Genomic DNA, 20,933 nt, shown 5'->3' with positions numbered 1-20,933 from the left:
TCAGGAATGAATCCATAACTACTACCTGATCTCATAAAAGACTTCAATGCAAAATATAAAATTGTACCAGACTAGAAATTCATTCAGTGGGCAATCCAACATCCACCATTTATTAAAAGTTGGAAATAGTTAAGGCAGGGACTCAATAATTAATTGCTTAATCAATTAATTAATGGGTTAACCCATGAGACTTCTAAGTGGTAAGGGGGATACCTGATTGAATAACACATAAAATAATCTACAAATATGTATGAGACACCTGTTACCTGGCAGCCATGGTTCTAGGCACAGAGAATACAGCAGGCAAAGCTCCCTGGGGCATGCCTCAGGTCAGGCTCCACTTCAGCAGGAAGGCGTGTACAAATTACAGCAATGACATATCCTGAGGAGCTCTGGGGAGCCCAGCACCATCAAGCAATCATTCCACAAGTCACAACTTGACTAAGAAGGCTAACGTGCTCATTCTGGGAAATCTTAAAAAGCCCTGAATGCTACAGCTAAAGAAAACCCATTGTATTCTCTAAATGAGTACAGTATCTCTGTTGACTACTGGAACCTATTAAAATGAGCTATTCAGAGTGATTTCCTGCACATAAAATATAAAAGCGTTCCTGAACCTAAAACACCGCCAATAGCAGAAAGAAAAATGCCAGCATTTGGAGCTTCATAAAATGAATTCCTGAAAGCAAGAGAATGCCTTAGGACTCTTAACAACTGTACACGGCCGTTAGAAAAAGCATAGCGCTTTGCTCTCAAAGACAACAAATTTTGTGTAGGCAAACAAGACACTCTGCTCATATAGAACTGATTGGTTCCAGAAAGTTCTTCCCAGCTGGACAGAGAATGCACACCAAGGTGTGTATGTAGGGGAAGGGGGGCAAAAAGGTGGCACAGTGGGTTAAGCCGCTGCCTGTGATGCTCAGAGTGCAGGTTCCAGTCCTGGCCGCTCTACCTCTAGTCCAACTCCCTGTTAAAGGAGCAGCTAGGAAAGAAGTAGAAGATGGCGGAAGTATTTGGACCCCTTTTCACCCATCTGTGAAACCCAGATGAAATGCTAGGCTCCTGACTTCAGCCTGGCGCACCTCTGGCCATTGTGGCCATGTGGGGACTGAACCAGCAGGTGGAAGAACGATGGATCTCTCTCTCTCTCTCTCTCTGCCTCCCTCTTTCTCTGTCACTCATTCAAATAAGTAAAGGAAATCTTTTTTTAAAAAAATACATCAATAACATCAAATTAAAAGGATCTGGAGGGGAACCTAAAAAAAAAAAAAAAACATCATGATTATGGGACTCTCTCTACTGGTTAGACTGCCAGTGAAAACTGATGGATTTTTTTATATTTTTATATTTTTCTACAATGGAAATAATCATCAAAAATAATGAATGTTTTATGAACTAAAATAAAATGGCACTCTATTCCTTAATGCTGATACTGTAATACCAAAGTACCCAAAAGAAAAATTATTTAATACATCAAAAATCAGACATAAAAACTAAATTCTCTGATTTTAATTCCAAAACTATCTTTGCCTAAGTGCTAAGCTATGTGATAATTTTGAACACATGTTTTTCCTACTTGTATTTTCTAGTTTCTCTACAATGATCACCTGGATGGCTGACAAAACTGGAACTACTATTTTCTAACTTCTTAAAATTCTACACATTCTACAATAGCACCCAAAATAGGGAGCACAATCATATAGTAGAGCTATCAGCTTATTCTCTAAAACAATGCTTAGAAACGCCTCTAGCTTTGAATTACTTCCCACTTTGAAAGGACCCATAGAAGTTCAGAGAGGTCAAAACATACAGGCTCTTCTGAAATTAGCTATTTGAACAAAATACACAGGTGCCAGGGCCTCCATCCACTCCCCTCTGCAGCCCATCAGCAGCAAATGCGATGAGTCAGGGAAAAGCAATAGCAATGAGAAGAAACGGGACACCGAGGTGTTTGGCTTTTAAGCTCCTCTCCCACGTCACTCGTGGAGGATTAAAGAGTTTCCTGAGGACAGAAAAACAACTAAACCTAGGGTCAGATAACTCCTTTATGATAGGGTTTTCAAGCTCTCCTTAGATGAGTTTTTTTTCCTTCCTTCTGTTCCAAACCCCATTTCTCAGAAATCCGATGGTAGGTGATGAAGATAGAGGACCATTTGTCACATCTATGGATTCCTCTACCTACAAGGCCAGGTTTCATCAGTCCCCCCTCTAAACAACTTGAAATATACGACTGCGTTCTTAGGCTAAGGTCAGGGTTACACACACAGGCAGAAGGATTGCCACAGCAGCAACAAAAAAGCAAGAGCCCTGGCATCTGCAGTAGCCCATTCCCACCATCCAGAGAGGCAGACGGGTGGCCATCACCCTTGAGTGTGATGTGGTGGAAACTTCGCGGTTTCAGGACAACGTGGAGCTTGGACCGCAACAAAAACCCAAGAAACAGAAGACTGCTTGATGGGAGCTACAGACTCAGAAAGAACCTACAGTCCTCAAACTACTCCCTTCACTGATCAGTGTTGCATCTTTTTGAAACAGTTCTCCCACTGGCTGGCTGGAGCTAACGTTTTAGCCTTCAGTTTGAAAGCCGCTGCTGCCAACACCTGTCCCTATTGTCTTTGCTGACCCCTGAGGATGGGAGAGTGAGGTCCCCAATATTAAGGTATCCTAGGAAAACAATTCTTTCTGCCAGGCTCACACAGGGTATGAGAGCCCTGCGCTACATGGCATTTCTTTTAATCACTTATGCTTCTTTTGGGCTCATCATACAAAGCCATTTGGTTTTGCAGACATCAATGCAAGGACTATGAAAAAAAAAAACCAACTTTTTATGGTGGCCCCACAATGGAGAGCAATCCACTTCAGAGTGTTAAGCTCTCAGGGTTCTGGTGCTAAAAAAAATAAAAAAGAAGAAAAAAAGAAAAACTAGCTCTGATTCTTGATTGTTCAGGGCTCTGAGGAGCCTGGCCATGTAGGAGATAAAAGATACCTTCTCAAAGCTCCATGTAAAAGAAAATATTTTACAGTCACAGCGGCCCTACAAATGGGATCTTCAGCTCCACCGCTGGATGCCTGAAAAGATCAAACTGAAGGACCCTAACCAGCACGGTGGAAACCTGGTCGGATTAACTGGAGGTTAGGGATCCACGTGCTGCCACAAATTGGGGAACGCTGCAGTGCCTCCTTCCTGTGAATATTTCACTCATCCTTATAGAATGTTCCACACCTTCAGGATGGCCTCAAATAGAGATGTTTTGATTTTTTTTGCTCACCACTGAATAAAACTGCAATTATATTTAAAATATCTTTACTGTCTACTGCTTTGACAGGTTCACTTTTGAAGTTTTCTATTCATACATTTCAATGGTCCTGTCCCTGTCTAAAAAGTGCTATGCTGGCCTTTAACAAATGCAATACGGAGAAAGGGAATGGTGGTATTTTTCTTTTTTGCAAGTAGTTATTTCATTCAATAGAATGTGAAAGTTAGAAGAAATGACAGCAAAAACTAAGTGGAAACTGATCCTTAAACATTGAGACGCAGAAAAATATTTCTAACAATTTTTGCTTCATACATGTTGAGACTATGCTATTTATGTTTTGAATTTTTGTCATTTGACCATTACTTAGCAAACCACTCCATATCTTAAAAAAAAGGAAAATGTGGCAATTCAAATTCAATGTGTCATTTTAGAGTGTAGTCCTTTGACATGACTTCACCTGGAAGTTAAATGCAGCTGGTGATACCTGATACCAGCTCACAACAAGTTTCCCAAAGGGAAGGCAACCACTCCTCTCTAAAGCACGGAGACCCAGCACTACTGCCTGCTGACCCAGTGGCTCCATCCAAGTCAATGGAGAGGACTCAACTCATTCCTCAATGGCTAATAAGACTTGCCAGCAGCAAAGCCAAGCACTCGGGTCACAACTGCAGCTGCTGTCCAGTTCCTACCGCAGGACCCCAGTTGGTGTGAGTGCTCACTCACACAGAACTACGCCTGCTCTGGAGATTCTACACGTGACCAATGACAGAGCCATCTACCACAGAAGCAGCTTGCAAGCCCCATCCCAGCACTGGATCTGTTGTGCCAATCGTTGGCCGCTTGCTGTGTGCAGAAGGCTTACCCTAAATGGCTAAGACATAAAAAGGAGTGGAGGCTGGGAACTTTTCATTTTGAGACGATGTAAGATGATGCCAAACACATGAAGGTACTAATATAATAAGGACCGCATGTTCACAAGCACTAGATGGTTGTATTTCATTAGAATGATGTTAAGGAAAGTTACATTTTCTTTTGGTTATTTGTAGGCAACCCTGACAAGTCTTAAATCAATAATTCATGTGTGTAAAATATTCATCCTGATTCAGTTTTAATTTTTATTTTTTAAAAGTGCAAAGGCACATAAAGTGGTTTTATTTCAGATGATCTACACTAAGAAGGTCTGTGATCTTAGGTGGGCTCCCTTTTAGCTCCAGGAACAATATCCCAAGCACTAAGGGTTACTACTTTACACATAACATTTGAAATGTTTGGGAGGGTCCAACATTATTTTTGGGTCTGCACAGCAGTAGCCCACATGCTTGTGCCTTTATGTTATACTTAGGGGCTCTAATATAGGTGTAGTTGCTTCATTTAAACCAACACATGATTTGTCTTACCCTATGTCCAGATCAGGGCATCCCCTACCACATCCCTGCGGACCTACAAGCATTCCTTTTGTTAGTTTAGTTCGTATATCTTCCCAGTTTGTCACTTCCTGTCCTCTGGTCACAAGTGGCTTTTCGGTGTACTAGAGGAACTATGGAATTTCTGGTTTCCCACGGCCATAGCATTGCCTGGGACCTCTTATAGCCACACCAATCCCTGGTCACAGGGATTGTATATTTCTTTAACAAAAACAGATGTTCTCTATCCTAGTTTACACAATTCTGTTTTTTTTTTTTTCCCATAGTCTTTAGCAATTGGGCAGCCTAGGAATACATTAAATAACACTTGACACTATTATGGAAGAAACATTATCATTGTTAATCTTATGACCTTTGGTATTTACTGGCTTTGATAGTGGTTTTAAATATGTAGGCCCCTATATCTTAAAACAATGTTACTTGAAGATTAACAATGTGGAATTTACAAAGATACACGCACGAAATTACATTTGAAATGCATTTTATCTCTTCATATTGATGTCTATCAACGTTGTCAGTTTTGATGCTGATTAAAACCTGAGTGCAGGGAAAACAGCTTCAGAGGATGAAGACGTGGCTTTGTGGCGACACTGCAGACAGGACGCGCCTTTTCTAGCACAGTTTGCGTCATCTGTCATCTTTGCCTACGTCATGACCGACTCTTGGCTTTCAGCAGGCTCAGCTTGTTCCAGTGTCTTACAATTACCATTCCCTCCGTGCTGTTTAACGTTTTCTCTATTGGCCAGCAGATATTCCTTGAATTTTGTGCATCTGTCTTTAGAGCTTAAGCATGATATACTGCTGAAAGCACCCTCACGCAGCAAATAAAAAATAAACTGTCGTGAAGTCAACAACATTCTATTTCAATCAAGGCACATGGTTACAGCCCCCCAAAAAGTCCTGATGCCCTTGGGTGGAGAGAAATATTAGAGACGAGAATTAGGGTACAAGAAGAGCCTGTTCATTGGTTTCGTATGAGTACTGATCAAAATTAGGACATAATTGTCCAACACCTTCTTTAGAACAAAGCACAAAAACTGCATTTGGCTTGATTTGGAAAAAGACTGTAAATTCATATAGCCAGTTTCAATTTATTTACCTATTGCACTTTTTTATTCTTGATGTAATTCGATTTTCTTCTCTTTTCCAAATTATTATCTTTAATATTTATATACATGGCAATTTAAATACATCTATTTGAATTGTACTATCATTAATATTCATAGGAATCTCAAGTTTTAAGAGATAATTGCATTTTATCTGACTACATCATCTAACAGTAAACACAATATACTAATTTTTCAGCATTTCATTTTTGGCTATAGGACAAGCAAATGACTCTCTTCTATAGAAACAAACATAGGTAGAACCTTTATTAAGAAAAGCCCTCTACTTCCATAAGCAAAATATAAACCCCACATTTATTTCTATGTGTTCACATCTAAACTATTACCACTATTTTTAATCACAGGCAGTTTTAGTGTTACAGTATTTCCAATATTTCAAATGTCCTTTTAAAAAACCCACAAAAGTATTTAGCACTTCAATACTGTACCAGCTTACAGATTCTAAAAAGCAATTAAGAAAGTCAACAATTACAATTAATATAAATTAAAAAGAGCAGTCAAACATACAAATATTAGACATCATCCAAAGTTTCAAGCGTGACTATCTCCGAAGTTCAACATAAAGTTTAAAAAAATAAACTCTTACAGTTCCCCAAATGCATGGTTTAGCAGGTTCTTCAGTTAGAGTTTTTTACTTTTATCATTATATATACACATCCTTCAACCAATCCAGATACTGGCTGGTAATAGTTTGGAAAATAAATAGAAATACAAATTATGTATAAGGTTACAGTCATTCAAAGCTTTAACCACTTAACCTTTAATGCAGCAGTCTAATTCCTAGATAAATTTAAATGGCACGCCTGCATTAGGGTAGAGATCTTAACATCTTGGAGTAAATTTACAATTAACACATTTACAGAATTAAAATTGACCGAAAAAATAACTTTGTTTAACAGTACATATTTTTCCAACTAGCAGCATCAGGTAAGCAGATCCCCATATTGGAAAACATTGATTTTTTTCATTCTATTTACTTTTCATGTTACATTACTTTCCATAATAAAAACACTTAAGATAAAATCTTCCAATTTCAAATTAATTTTTTTTATTTTAACCTTAACAATATGGTAAGAATAAGTGGCTAAAAACAGTCCTGGGAAGTATGAAAACAAAGCTAGTGCAGAAGAACTTACCAGACATTACAAGTCAGCAGAAAGCACTGCATTCAAAACAGTGAAACTGACAGGGAAACACACAGACAGGGAACAGAATGGAGCGTCCACAGATAGATCCAAACATGTACTGACAAGGGTGTCATTTCAATTCCATGAAAAATAAGGCGCCTGTAATAATTAGGACAGAATCCTACAAAAAATCGTGTACAAAACATAAAATTGGAAATTTGAATGTTTTCAAAAATGGAAAAATTTAAGGGAGTATTTGTATGACCTTGGGGGAAGGCAGTGATCCCACTCAAACAAAACAGGTAACTCAGAAGCAATAAATGAAAAAAAAAATACTTGATTAAACACTGATTAGTAATTTTCACTAGATTTTATAAACAAGATAGAAACTGTAAACATACAGTTGCACAAATGTAACAAAGGATTAATATTTCTAAAACATGAAAGTTTCCAGAAAATGAGAAAGAAAAAACACTACTGAATGGGAAAACGGGCAGTCGAAATGATCATGAAGAAAAGAGAAATTCAAATGTACAATTAACATATAAAATATGCTCAACATCAGTGGTGGTGAAAGAAATGCAAATTAAAGCCATCCTCAATGTAAGACTGGCAAGGATTAAAAAGGTCAGTGGCATCCAGTGCTGGTGAGAATGTAGGAAATGGGTGTTCTGATGTGTGAGGTGATTGTTCCTTTGGGTAAAATAATCTAGTAATATCCATTAAAATTAAAATTACACATACCGTTTGACCAAGCAATTCCACTTCTGGGAATCTATCCTATAGGGAAAAAAAGAACCAGGACGTAAGGATATAGATACAAAAATGTTTATTGTAGCATTGTTTGTTGTCGGGTGGGAAATGAGGGTACTTCAAACAACATGAACGTCCACTAATAGAGATATGATTCAATGAAATGTGGCATATCTATAATGTGGAATATTACGTAATCGTTAAAAGTGAAGTGGATATCTGTATCTATCGCCTTAGAAGATTGATAAGGCAGAAGTGAGGCACACTGAAGAGTGAGTGTTTAACATGCTTGTGAAAATAGGAAGCAGCAACAAATCAATGCAAGTGGATGCACCCGTATGTGTAAGAAGGAAGGGACAAAGACAGAACAAGAAAAATGATAACCCGAGGCAGGGATGGAGACAGGGATCAGAAGGGATGGAGACTCTTGGCCTTGTGGAGGTCTCTGCACTGTTCCTGTAGTTCCTACATGAGCACAATATTATTTTTACAATTTTTAAAACTATAAGAAAAAATTATTAGCTTTCATTAGTGGTAATAGAGTAGTATTTCAGGACATCCATCTTTAGTAAAACTGTGCTTGTAGTCTCACCATAGTGCGCACTACTGGTTGCTTGCCCAGTGTCCATTCCAACTCTCTCTCTCCTGGAGTATCAGCCATGGGGTTTGGACTAAACTCCATTTTCAAGGACTCTGAAGTGGTCTAAACCACTGTACTCACATTTTGGAGCCACTGACATAATTTTAATTTTTTTGGTAGTTATATTGAAGTATTTTTAAAGGAATAGGTCTTCATAATTTTCAAAAACCCAATATATCCGAAGTATTATCATTTCAACCTGTAATGAATATGAGTTATTAATGAGATATTTCACATTGTTTTGTTATTTCTTAATTCAAACTAGCTACACTGCAAGAGTTCAATGCCATAGGTGGCATGACTACTACAATGGGGAGCACAGGTCTAAGCTAATGAGAATAGTGCTATGTCCACAGGTGAATGCATAATTTAAAAAGGTTCAATCAGAGAGAAATCCATATGGTAAGAGAACAACGAAATCTGCTCCTGATGAGAGTGAACAAGAACAAAGCTACCCTGGAATTGGTGTCAGACATCCACGGATGAGCTAAGGAGGAAGCCAGCAGTAAGACAGAGAGCCGGGTCCTTGGCAGCAACACTGAGCTCTGGGTCAGCGCCTACACGAAGCATGGACTCTCTAGTCACAGAAGCTGGTAAATTTCCTTTATGTTACTCAGTCACTTAGAGTTAGGTCTTCCATCACCTGTCACCAGCAGTAGGCTCAATGACAATCTCATGTCTATCTCATGATCTATGCCATGTTCACACGGAATCATTTTCTTACGTGAACTCAGACTTTCCACGTTTCTTACATTTATTTGTGGTAAAGGCATTCTTGTGTTCAAGTTTTGTTTGATACCATCTTTAGGAATCTTCTGGGAACAATCCTGAAGAATCCCACGTACAAACCCCTGATCATGCAGGGTAAATTTCCACGGTCACTCTGCACAAGAGTCTACCCCCTAGACAACACAAGCACAAAACGTCAAAGCAGCTTCCAGCCCCCACTACTGCCCACTTCTCCTCTGGCCCTGCTCTACACCAGTGTTTCTCCACCTCAGTGCTAATGGCATGGAGGCACATGACTCTGCTGGATGTGAGGGGTGTCCCATGCACAGCTCAGTGTTAACCAGTAACCCTGTCCTTTCCCAACTGATGACAGAATAAACCCTACCCCGTCCCAGTACTAGTGACAACCTGAAATGTCTATATAGATATTATCAAACGTCACCTTGGGGGCAAAGCCATCCTCACCCCTGTTGAGACCCACTGTTCTACATCAAAAATTCAGTTCCAGTGTACAACAGTCCCTCACTGGCTGACAGGAGTCCATCATACAGCATGATGCCGTTTCCAACCTTACAACCGTTCTGGTCCTGTGGCCCTCTCCCCAGGCACTGCACCTCATCAGGTCACTCTCTGCCAAGACTAGTTCTCCACTGCAGTTCTTCTTTCCATAAGAAAGGTGGCTACTTTCCACTGACTTCAGCTTCAACCGTTACCTGAGCCGCTCCTGGAGCCACACACCCGACAGCTCCCCTTGGACTGTTTTGAAGGCATTTTCTGACAAATGACCAAGTCATTTATGCCACTCAGTTTCTCCATCGGTACAAATTGGGGTACCTTCCATTCCAATCTCTCCAGACTGCATCATCAATACATTGTTCTCTCTAATCCATCACTAATACTACAGTCTCATTATAATTGCCAGTCAACTTTTCACAGCTCAACATACTCAATGCAATGCCAATAAAAATCTCAACAGATGTTTCTTCAGAGACACTGATAAACTTAGTCTAAAATTAAAGGGCCTATAAAAGTCAAAACAACTTAACAAAAAAGATAAAGTTGGAAGACTAACACTACTGATTATCAAGACTTATCATAAAGTTATAATAATCAAGAAAGTATGGTATTGACACGAAAACAAATCAATGAAATAGAAAAGAAAGCTTGTAAACACATACATACAGAAGTAGGCAACTCATTTTCAACAAGGCACAAAGCATTTCAGAGGAGGAAGATAGTCTGCTCAACAAATGGTATGGGAATAGTTGGATGTTTATACACAAAAACATGACCTTTGGCCCATACCTCAACCCACAATTAACTCAAAATTAAACATAAATCTAAATGAAAAATCTACAATTATAAAACTTTTAGAAGAAAATATAGGAAAAAAATCCTTAGTGACGATGCATTAGGCAAATGCAGCTTACATATAACATCAAAAGCATTTAAGGAAGAAAATGATAAATTAGGCTTATTTAAAATAAAAATCTTTTGTTCTTCAAGAGATGTTGCAAACAGAATAAAAACACAAACTGCATTCTAGGAGAAAATATTTACAGATCACGTATACAAGCTGGATCTCCCTTATCTGAATGCCTGGAATTTGAAGTGTCTTCGACTTAGGAGTTTTTCAGATCTGGGAATATTTGCTTGGATTACCAATTGAGATTCCCCAATCTGAAAATCCAACATTTTGAGTGTCATGTTCCAGATTTTAGAGCATTTTCAATTTTAGATTATTAGGGACACTCAACCTATAGCAGGCTTGTTTATAAAGGCCAAAAAGCTGCGAACACAGGGTCCATTAACAAGTCAATGGATAGTCAAAGTGCGGCATAGCCTTTCAACAAGATATTATTCAGCAATAAAAACTAACAACTACGAACATGCTACAATGTGAATGAACCTCACAATAACCATGCTGAATGGGGGAGATGGGTTTTCCTTTCTCTGTATTGTAGGGGTTCACAAGTGGACACACATGTTGAAATCTGTGAAATCGTACACTTTCTGCACACCTTGTTGTATGCCAACAAGGCTATTTTTAATAACGTTTCTTCTTCTTTTATTTGAAGGAAGAGAGAGAGAGAGAGACAGAGAGAAAGAGATCTGCCATCCACTGGTTCACTTCCCAAATGCTCGCAATAGCTGGGCCTCCCTCAGGCAGAAGCCAGGAACCAGGAGCCAGGAATTCAGCCTGGGTTTCCCGCAGGGATGGCAAGGACCCAAGTACTTGGGCCATCACATGATGCCTTGCAGGCTGCAGTAGTGGCAGAGAAGCTGGGATTAGGGGCATAGCTGAGACTCAAACCCAGGCGCTCCATATGGGATGCAGGCATCTCAAGCAGTCTATTAACTGCTATGCCAAACACCTGGCCCTAAAGCTATATTTTTATAAAGGGAAAAAAGACACTGTTATCAACCAGAGAAATACCTTAACTGCTAGACCATGTAGGGTTATCCCGCTCTTGAGACTCCTGAAATTGGTCATGCTACATAGGATCCACAAGAGGCGGCCGTTTGGGGGATTTTGTATTTTAAATTCTGGTGTGAGTTAATACAAATAGAATTCACAAATCTTTGGTACATTGACACAATACAGCCTAACTGACGTTAAATAGTAGATGTGGTACATACTGGTGTGTGGGGAAAAAAGAACCTCATGAAACACCAATTTCAGCTGTATTTGCTTTCATTCTTTGATGCACCCCCCAGACAACCACCACCATTATCATCCCAAGCATGATCTTAAAGATATGCTCGACTAACCTCTTCCAAAAAAACAAGCAAATAAAATAGATAGAGCTAAGTGGCCTGCATAGAGAACATAACAATTAAGTAACACGCTTTGCTGGCTAAGTGTTGGTGACAGGATTTCTCCCTGTGATTCTGTCAGAATCCGGTGCCACACAATTGGCTAACCCCTTAGAACCCCACCTGCAGGAGCTGTCATTTTTCGGTAAGAAAGGACACCTGTGTACTGATCCATTAATTTCATTTCAGCGCTTGATGTCAAGTGCAGTTTTAAAACATATTCTATCACTTCCAAGTGCTTCTTTAATCCACAAGGACTGGTTTTAGCGTTTAAACTAATTTATCCTAGACATAAAAAACCTTCTGCTTATTCTCGCAGATAATTGATTCTTGATTTGTTAAGATACTAAACATGATGTTTTATGCCCTGAAATACAAAACCCTTGGTGAACTCAATCTTGTGTCTCATGCAAAGCAAATGCTAACGTCTACTGCTTCAGCAGAGACAGCAAAGAGGAAGGAAGGAGCCACACTCTCCCTCCTTGGCCCTGCTGCCAGCCCACAGGGAAGGTTTCTATCCTCCTGCAGTAAACATTGTCACTTGTCCCACAGCAGCTAAACGTGGAAGTCACACGGTGCTAGCCTCTCAAAGAAACGTGCCCCTCAATTCTCTAAAGTAAATCCAAAAGTTAACCTCCCGCTCAAAGTTACCATCTCAAAGCAAAAGCTCACAGCAACCAATTCAGGCCACCTTGGAAATCAGGGCTGGGGAGGAGTTAGGAGCAGGCTGTGAATAGCATGACAAGGGCAATCCCAAAGCCCTCGATGACACACTAGAAGTTCAAATTCATTTCTTCCTGCTCAATAAAGATCACAAAGGCTATGCTATACTATGTTAATATTTCCTGAAAGAGTGAGGACACTTGGACACATCTATAAAACACGCAAATACTTTTTGGAAGATCACATTATGACAATGCAGGCATTTTTAAAAAATGCAATACACGTTTGAAATTTTTTTATAAATATTTATTTATTTGGAAGGCACAGTTGCAGAGAAGAGAGAGGTAGAGACACAGAGAGAACCCTTCTATCTACTGGTTCACTCCCTAAATGCCCATAATGGCCAGAGCTGAACCAGGCCAAAGCCAGGAGCCAGGAGCTTCATCTGGGTTTCCCACGTGTGTACAGGGGCCCAAACCCTTGGGTCATCTTCTGCTGCCTTCCTAGGTGCACCAGCAGAGAACTGGATCAGAAGTGGAGCAGCCAGGACCCGAACTAGTGCCCATATGTGATGCTGGCACTGTAGGCAGCAGCTTAGCTCACTACACCACAGTGCTTGTCCCCACCTATCTGAATTTATTATCAGTATTTTCATTCTTAAAAAAATTAAAGGGCAGGCACTGTGGTGCAGGGGTAAAGCTGCTGTGTGCCGAGTGCCAATTCAAGTCCTATCTACTCTGCTTCTGACTCATCTCCTTGCTAATGCACCTGAGAAAGCAGAAGGTGGCCCAAGTACTTGGTCCCCGTCATCCATGAGGGAGACTCGTGTAGTTCCTGGCCCTGGCTTCACCTTGGTGCAGCCCCTACCATCGCAGTCATATGGGGAGTGAACTAGAAGATAGAAGATCTCACTTTCTCTCTCTGTGTCACTCTGCCTTTCAAATAAATAAATCTTTAAAACTGACTAAAATAGTTATGTCTGTGTGCAATAAAATTCATACCCTTATTTCCCCATGTGAATCAAATTTATGGACTATAGCCAATGCTTGATTGTATAGTTTCAGGCTTCATGTGTTGATAGTCATAAATTTTTGTGAGATACAGGAAGAGACAGAGCTCCCATCCACTGGTCCACTCCCCAAATGACCACACGACGGGGATCTGCCAGGGCTGGAGCAAGGAGCCAGGAGCAAAATCAGTGTCTTCAGGGTCTGCGCTGGGGCAAGACGAAGTCAGCAGCCAGGACCAGGAATTGAAAACAGGCCCTCCGACGTGAGACGCAGGCAGCTTGACCTCCAGGGTAAATGCTCACTCTCCCTTTGTTGAAATTCATTGGGGGGTATTAAGAGATTGGAAACTTGACCTGAGTGTGGCGTTCAGAGGCTGGGTGTTCAGGAAGTGACTAGGCTTAGACAGATTCATCAGGGTGTAACCCCATGACTGAATCCTGGTGATTTTATAAGCAGAGAGACAGACAGACACACGTGCACACTCCCTGTTCCTTGTCACATGATGCTCTGAGCCACTGCAGGACTCTGCCAGGAAAAAGGCCAACCCGCAACACTGCACCTCCAGAACTGGAGGCCGAAATAAACCTGTTTTAAGTTTGTTTATTTATTTATTTATTCAAAGAGCAGAACATCAGAGAGAGGGAGAGACAGAGAAAGAGAAACCCTCCATCCTTTGGTTCACTCCCCAAATGCCCACAATGGGCCGGGCTGGGCCGGGCCAAACCAAGAGTGGGAAACTCCGTCCGGGTCTCCTCTGTGGGTTGCAGGGTTGCAAGTACTTAGAGTCAGCAGCCACTGTCTGGCAAAGCGCTCATCAGCAGGAAGCTGTCTCAGAAGTGGAGATGGGAATTGATCCCAGTCACTCAGTGTGAGATGTGAGCATCTCACATGGAGACTTAATAACCACTGCACCTTACACCCAACCCAAAAATACATCATTTTGTTTTTTCTTTATAAACTAGCGCACCCTTGATATTTCATTATAGCAACAACAACAACAACAGAGTAAGACAGACAACACAGCTTCTACAAGGGGGAGCACCCTTGGCTCAGCTGTGTATGGGATGCCACATTCTCTATCAGACTGCCTGGATTCCAGGACCTACCTTGCTCTCTGTTCCAGCTTCCCAGGAAGCAACAAGGGATGGCTCAAGTCCTTGAGTCCTTGACATTCATGTGGGAAACCCAAAGTGAGCTCCTTGCCTTGGTCTGACCCAGCCCCAGCTGTTGTGGGCATTTGGGGAGTGAACCAACGATTGCGTCTCTTTCTCTGTCTCTTGGCCTTGCAAATAAAAATAATTGTATGAAGCCTACACAGACTTCATCTTTCCGCTGTCAGCCAGAGGTTGTGTGGGTGATGTGGGAAAGAGGCAGAGCTCAGAGCGCCCCCCCAGAGGAGTAGTGTGGAGTTGCCGACCTCCTGACACGGAAGCGTGGGAAAGCCATGCTCAAAAGTGCTCAAAGTGACTCTGTAGGGCAGCACGTTCAAGGCCATGCCTGAGCAGCACATCAAAAAACGACCCCAGGGTTCTCAGAGAGCAAGGGGCCAGAGATAGAAAACCCTCACAGATATTTCTGCCGGACTGCGGCCACGAAGGGTCACAAAGCAGGGGCCGGCGCTGTGGTTCAGTGGGTTAAGCCTTTACCTGCAGCATTGGCATCCTATATGGGCACCAGTTTGAGTCCCAGCTGCTCCACGTTCAATCCAACTCCCTGATAATGCACCTGGGAAAGCAGCAGAGGATGGCCCAAGAGCTTGGGGCCCTGCACCCATGTGGGAGAGATGGAGGAAGCTCCTGGATTTGGCTTGGCCCAGTCCTGGCCATTGTGGTCATCTGAGGAGTCAACCAGCAGATGGAAGATTCTCTGTCTCTCTCTCTCTCTCTCCCTTTCTGCCTCTCCTCCTGCCTCTATAACCCTGCCTTTCAAATAAATAAAAGAACTCTTATTAAAAATAAAGTGACAAAGCAGGGAGTTTCAGTCTCGGGGGTATAAACAGCACAGGAGCAGTGATCCAAAGGAGAAACCCAGAGGTACAGGTGCAGTCTTGCTTCTTCATCGTTCCTGTCCAGGCCACACAGGCCCAACTGGCTACCGCACAATGGGACAAAGAGAGGACAAGACACAGCACAGCTGCTCCGCTCACATGTCCAGCTGGACAATGGATACATTTGAGCATTGCCAGGGGTGCAGCTGGCCCCCCAACACCCCACCAGGGTGGCTGTCACTCATCTCTTGAGTAGGCTGAGTCCACTCAGCTCCTGACAGTGCCAGGGGGATGGACATGAGGTTTTCCCTTGGGCTGCAGTGTTAAGTACAAGCTTTTAAGAGGAGTTGGAGGGTGATGTGGCACAGTGAAGCAGTCACCTGATGTGGCATAGTGAAGCAGCATCCCATATGGGCACCTGTTCAAGTTCCAGCAGCTCCACTTCCAATCCTCCTCCCTGCTATTGTGGCTGGGAAAGCAGCAGAGGATGGCCCAAGTGCTCGGGCCCCTGCACTCATATGGGAGAACTATGGCTTTGCCCAGCCCTGCCTATTGTGGCCATCTGGGGAATGAATCAGCAGATAGATCAAACTCTGTGTGTGTGTGTGTGTGTGTGTGTGTGTAGCTCTTTCAAAAATAATAATAAAAAGGAGCTTGTAGCATTATCTTCAGTATGTTCAACAAGCCCATGACTTAGGGACATCTATCCTGTATTTGACCCCTACTGTAGATGTTGACATGAAAATTCATGTCTTCTGACGAAACAAAACATGCCCACATTCTTGCTGATACCTGTGCTTCTAACTTAAACATATTGGCCTCAGGAAACAAAGGCTGGTGGGGCTGACACTGTGGCGTAGCAGGTAACACTGCTGCCTGGGATGCTGGGCACTAGGTCAAGTCCCAGCTCCTCCACTTCCAGTCCAGCTCCTACTAATGGCCTGGAAAAGCAGAAGTGCTTGGGGCCCTGCCAGCAATGTGGGAGACGCCGATGAAGCTCCTGGCTCTGGCCTGGGCCAGGTCTGGCTGTTGTGGCCATCTGCAGAGAGTGAACTAGTGAGTGGAAAATCTCTCCCTGTAACTCTGACTTAAGAAAGGAAGAAATCTGCAAGGAAGAGAAAAACAGGCTGCTTTCCAGGCCCTGGCAGTTAGGAACCCTAAATCAGGTCACGGTTCCCAACCAATTTGCTATTTGAACCCAAACAAGTCTCAAATCCCCTGAGTTGTTCGTGCCCCATTTATCAAATAAAAATATCATAAATCAGGTAACTCTTAAGGTTTCTTCGATGCCTAACATTTTCCTTGTGGACAGCTATGCTCTTCCACATTCTTTAACACCTGTCTGTCCCCAAACACAATTGGAAGAGTGACTTGTAGCCTATGATGGAAGTAACAGATAATTCTGGAAGAGGGGCCACTGGCCATGGGGAGTCAGTTCTCTAAAGGTTGAAGACAGCGAGTCACAGCCAATGTGGAACCTGCCTCAGCAGCACATGCTGGAACCTCCATTACCAGCAGGGGGCACTGCCTGGAACCAGTCAAAGCCCTACCCGCAGACATGCAGTCAACCGCCCCGTCAACACTGTCCATTGAGACAGAAGAGCCCCGCACAGAAGGCTACTCACAGGACCTGGATTTAAGGGAACCTCACCAGTCTACTTTGTGGTCTTTTACTTAACTCAATAGGAAAAGAATAAGTGACTTGGGGCAGAGGTGGGGTGGGGGAGAAGGCACCATTCCCAATATGGTTTTTTGTTTGTTTTTAGATTTTTAAAAATTTATATATTTGAGAGGTAGAGTTAGAGAGAGAGGGAAAGACAGAGAGAAAGGTGTTCCATCCTCTGGTTCACTCCCCAAATGGTGACAATGGCCAGAGCTGAGCCAATCTGAAGTCAGGAGCCAAGAGCTTCTTCCAGGTCTCCCACCTGAGTTCAGAGACCCAAGCACTTGGGCCATCTTCCACTGATTTCCCAGGCCATTAGCAGGGAGCTGGATCAGAAGAGGAGCAGCTGAGACACGAACTGGCACCCATATGGGATGCCAGTGCCACAGGTGGAGGCTTAGACTAGTATACCACAGTGCTGGCCCCCCAACATGTTTTATTTATGAAACAAAATACACAGAGTAGGCACCTGGTGCCATGGTTGCATCACCCTACTTGGGGATATAGGCAGAAAGGCAGTGAGGAGCTGGGGACTCCCAACATGTGTGCCACCGTCCTGCATGGACTGCGCCAAGCCCCACACCCTTCTGTGTAGACGCAGCCGCCAGGGCCCTGCCAGCTAGTAATATGCAATACAGCTGCAGGCTTGGCACACACACCCGCATCGTGCACCAGACGCCGTGACATCTCTGAGACTTCCAGCAAGGGATACGGAAGTAGTTGGTACTCAAGCCCCAAGCCAAACCTCACCCCATTTGTATATCCAATTAAGTGCCACCCCAATCCTATAAAAGGGTGACCCTGAAGTTTGCTGATCTTGCCTGCATTCCCATCTAAGTGTGAACTTTCCTTTTGCCTTTATTAAACTTTGCCTTCCTGCTCAATCTCTCCTCCCAGAATTCTTTCAAGCATTGAGAAACTGAACCAAGTCTAACCCAGGGTTCCATCGAAAACACCAGGACACCCATGTCCCACATCACAGTGCCTGGGATGCAGTCTTAGCCCTGCATCTGATTCTAGCTGCTTGGTAGTGCACACCCTGGCAGGCAGCAGGCGTTGATCCAAGTAGCTAGGTCTCTGCACCCGCGTGAGAGACTTGGACAGAGTTCCAAGCTGCAGGCATTTGGGTAGTGAACCAGAGGATGGAAGAGCTATCCCTCCCTTTTTCTCCTCTCTCTCTTTCTTTCTGTTTCCCTGGCTTACAAATAAAAATGAAATCTTTTTTTTTAATTAAAAAACATACACTATTTATGGCATGCCAGACATTGTTGTAAACACTCTAAAAAAAACATTAATTGATTTAATCATCTAAGCAATTCCAGAATACGAGTTTATCTCCATTTTATAAATAAAGAAACCAAGACATACAGAGTTTAAGTAACTTTCTGAAGGCCACGGCATTGGTTACATGGGAGAGATGATTCAAACCCAGGAGGTGTGGCTTCCTTCTCCTGGCTCTGAGACACTCCACAGTGATTACCTACAAAATTACAGATCTGACAAAGTGGCTTCAGTGACAAAGCAGATGTTCACCAACCTAGGCCAGCAGCTCTGTATGAGCCCCTTGCTGAATAGGGTTGCTCCCTGAAAAACCATCCCCAAACGCTGTTTGATTCAGATTTGCTAAGTGAACAGCAAATGTAGAGCCTCCCCTCCTACCTTTAGGGAGGCAGAAGCCCACTCCACTCATCATGCAGCCCCGGAAGCTGTCTGCTGAGGTGGCACTGCAGAGTCACCTTGAGAACTGGTCAAAGACATAGGAGCCTCCATCTTCCCATCCCCAAGAGACACACACACACACACACACACACTCCTACATTCATGCATGCAAACATGTACACACACATGTGCCTACCCCCATGTAACACACTCACTCTTGTGCACAACACACACACACTCATGCATTCACCCAGGCAGGCTAGAGATTTTGATTTGCATTCCTGACGATCTTTGGAAACATATACATATTTTGATAAACACTACCCTTCCCCCTACCATTAACCCAACCATCTCTCTGGAACAAAACTAAAGAGTTCCTCTAATTTTCAAAGGTAAGAAGCTAGATCCCACATTCCTTCTGTCTCCCAAATCTCCTCCCTACCTACTCCACAGGAGATGAATACATGCATGATAAGGAATGCTGCAAATACATGCCAAATACCAACCTGGCTATTCAATGAATATATAAATGCAATTGACATTCCTCCCCAGTCTTGAATCCTCTCTTTACTCTCAGGATATATTACACTGCTCTCTTTTTACATAAACATGCCACTTTAAATGCTAATTCAGATGCAACACTCAATTTTCCCTTCGTTTTGTTTTTGGGTTTCTAACATTCAAAATGATACTGGACTTCCATTTGGCTCCAACAACAGATATTTTGAATCCTTGCTTCAATACTTGTAGGGGGTGGGTAGGCAGAAACCATGGAGGGAAAACTGAATTTATTTTAAAACTTATCCAAATATGGTTTACATGTCCTTTATTTTGCTTGAATTGAATTCCTCCTTTTTCTTTCAGGAAATGTTACCTTCACCTTGTTGAAAATCTCATAAATCTATTTCAAATCAGTTGTAAAACCAAGGTGATTCTTTCTCCTTGCATGCTAGAAATAACCTCATTTTACTCCAACTACTTTTCTAAACTGGCACCCAAGGCAGTTAGCTCCAAAACATAACAGGCTTGAACGTAAGTCTTCGTTTGAAAAAAATACAAAGACTAATATATTCCAATTACATCAACCCAAGCCTATTCAATTACTTAGAAGTGACTTTCAACCTTGTTTCAAAATGAGAACTCCCAATCTCGAAGTACCCTAATCCAACGCATGCAATTCAATATATCTGCTATGAGGCTAATCCAATCTCCTAACACTAGCAGGCTCAGCTCCTCTGCAGAGATTCAGGGGCCACCGGGTCTCCCTGCATCTATAGTCCTAACCACTCTGATAATACTCTCTCCCTCCTATCTTCCTTCATTGTTCTTTCCATTCCTTGTGTTCTCTGCTACCTCTGTGTAAGAAGGCAAAATTACAAAGAGGTAAAATAAGTTTATCATCCTTTTCGTGCATTGATTAAATATTCATGTGGCAAAATGGTTCACAACACCTGCTCAGCTGTCTATTAGTTCTGTCTCTCGCCAGTGCACCCATTAGTGAATCACCATCCGCTGTGTTCAGTGGCACCTGGCCCAAAGATGCATCTGAACAGAAGACATCTTCAAGATCCAAATGGATGAAATGCCAGTGCCGGATGTCTGGCACTGTGGCAGGTGCATTTCACATGGATATGCCCTTTGTGGAGAGGGAGCGCAGCTTCTCAGGGTAACAGAAACTGCCAGCTGCCAGGAGGCACCCACCTGACTCGTTCCACGGCCAGCCCTCCTCGACTAACCATCCCCCAAAGCAATATTGAAGAAAAAGGGGAATGCAGAAGGAACGCGAAAACGCTACGCAGAGGACGACTGTCAGTAGACACTAATATTATTAGTTCATGAAATTTAAGCCAAGACTCTCGAACTGCCTCTGGGGTAATTTCAATGCTCCCAGCAATTCCTCAGCACACAGAAATACTCTTTCCCAGGACGACTGTGTGCACAAGCAGCTACTCTGCACTGGGCTCCAGCTGCTGGATAGCCTCAGACAGCATCTTTAAAGCAGATGTGACTCAGAAACCTCCCAAGCGGCAGTCACTGCTTCCACTACAATACTGAGAGTGGCTGACAACTGTATGGA

The 20,933-nt window shown here is 42.6% G+C and overlaps 1 protein-coding gene across 11 annotated transcripts in view; it reads right to left on the bottom strand.

Moving 5' to 3' along the window:
- MAST4 (microtubule associated serine/threonine kinase family member 4) overlaps nucleotides 1-20,933 on the bottom strand; it is a 623,464-nt gene that overhangs the window by 258,422 nt on the left and 344,109 nt on the right. For 6 of the 11 annotated variants that reach the window (XM_089313239.1, XM_051853667.3, XM_051853671.3 and 3 more), the window contains one exon: nucleotides 7,680-7,715. The exons of the other annotated variants lie outside the window; for them this stretch is intronic. In XM_089313239.1, coding sequence (XP_089169365.1) covers nucleotides 7,680-7,715 — 36 coding nt within the window. The remainder of the gene's footprint in view (nucleotides 1-7,679; nucleotides 7,716-20,933) is intronic. 11 annotated transcript variants of the gene reach the window in all.

Source organism: Oryctolagus cuniculus, chromosome 14 (assembly GCF_051225735.1).
Source record: "Oryctolagus cuniculus isolate XC-2025 breed Fujian yellow rabbit chromosome 14, ASM5122573v1, whole genome shotgun sequence".
In the NCBI taxonomy this organism is placed as follows: Eukaryota; Metazoa; Chordata; class Mammalia; order Lagomorpha; family Leporidae; genus Oryctolagus; species Oryctolagus cuniculus.
This window is presented reverse-complemented; position numbering and strand designations above follow the sequence as displayed.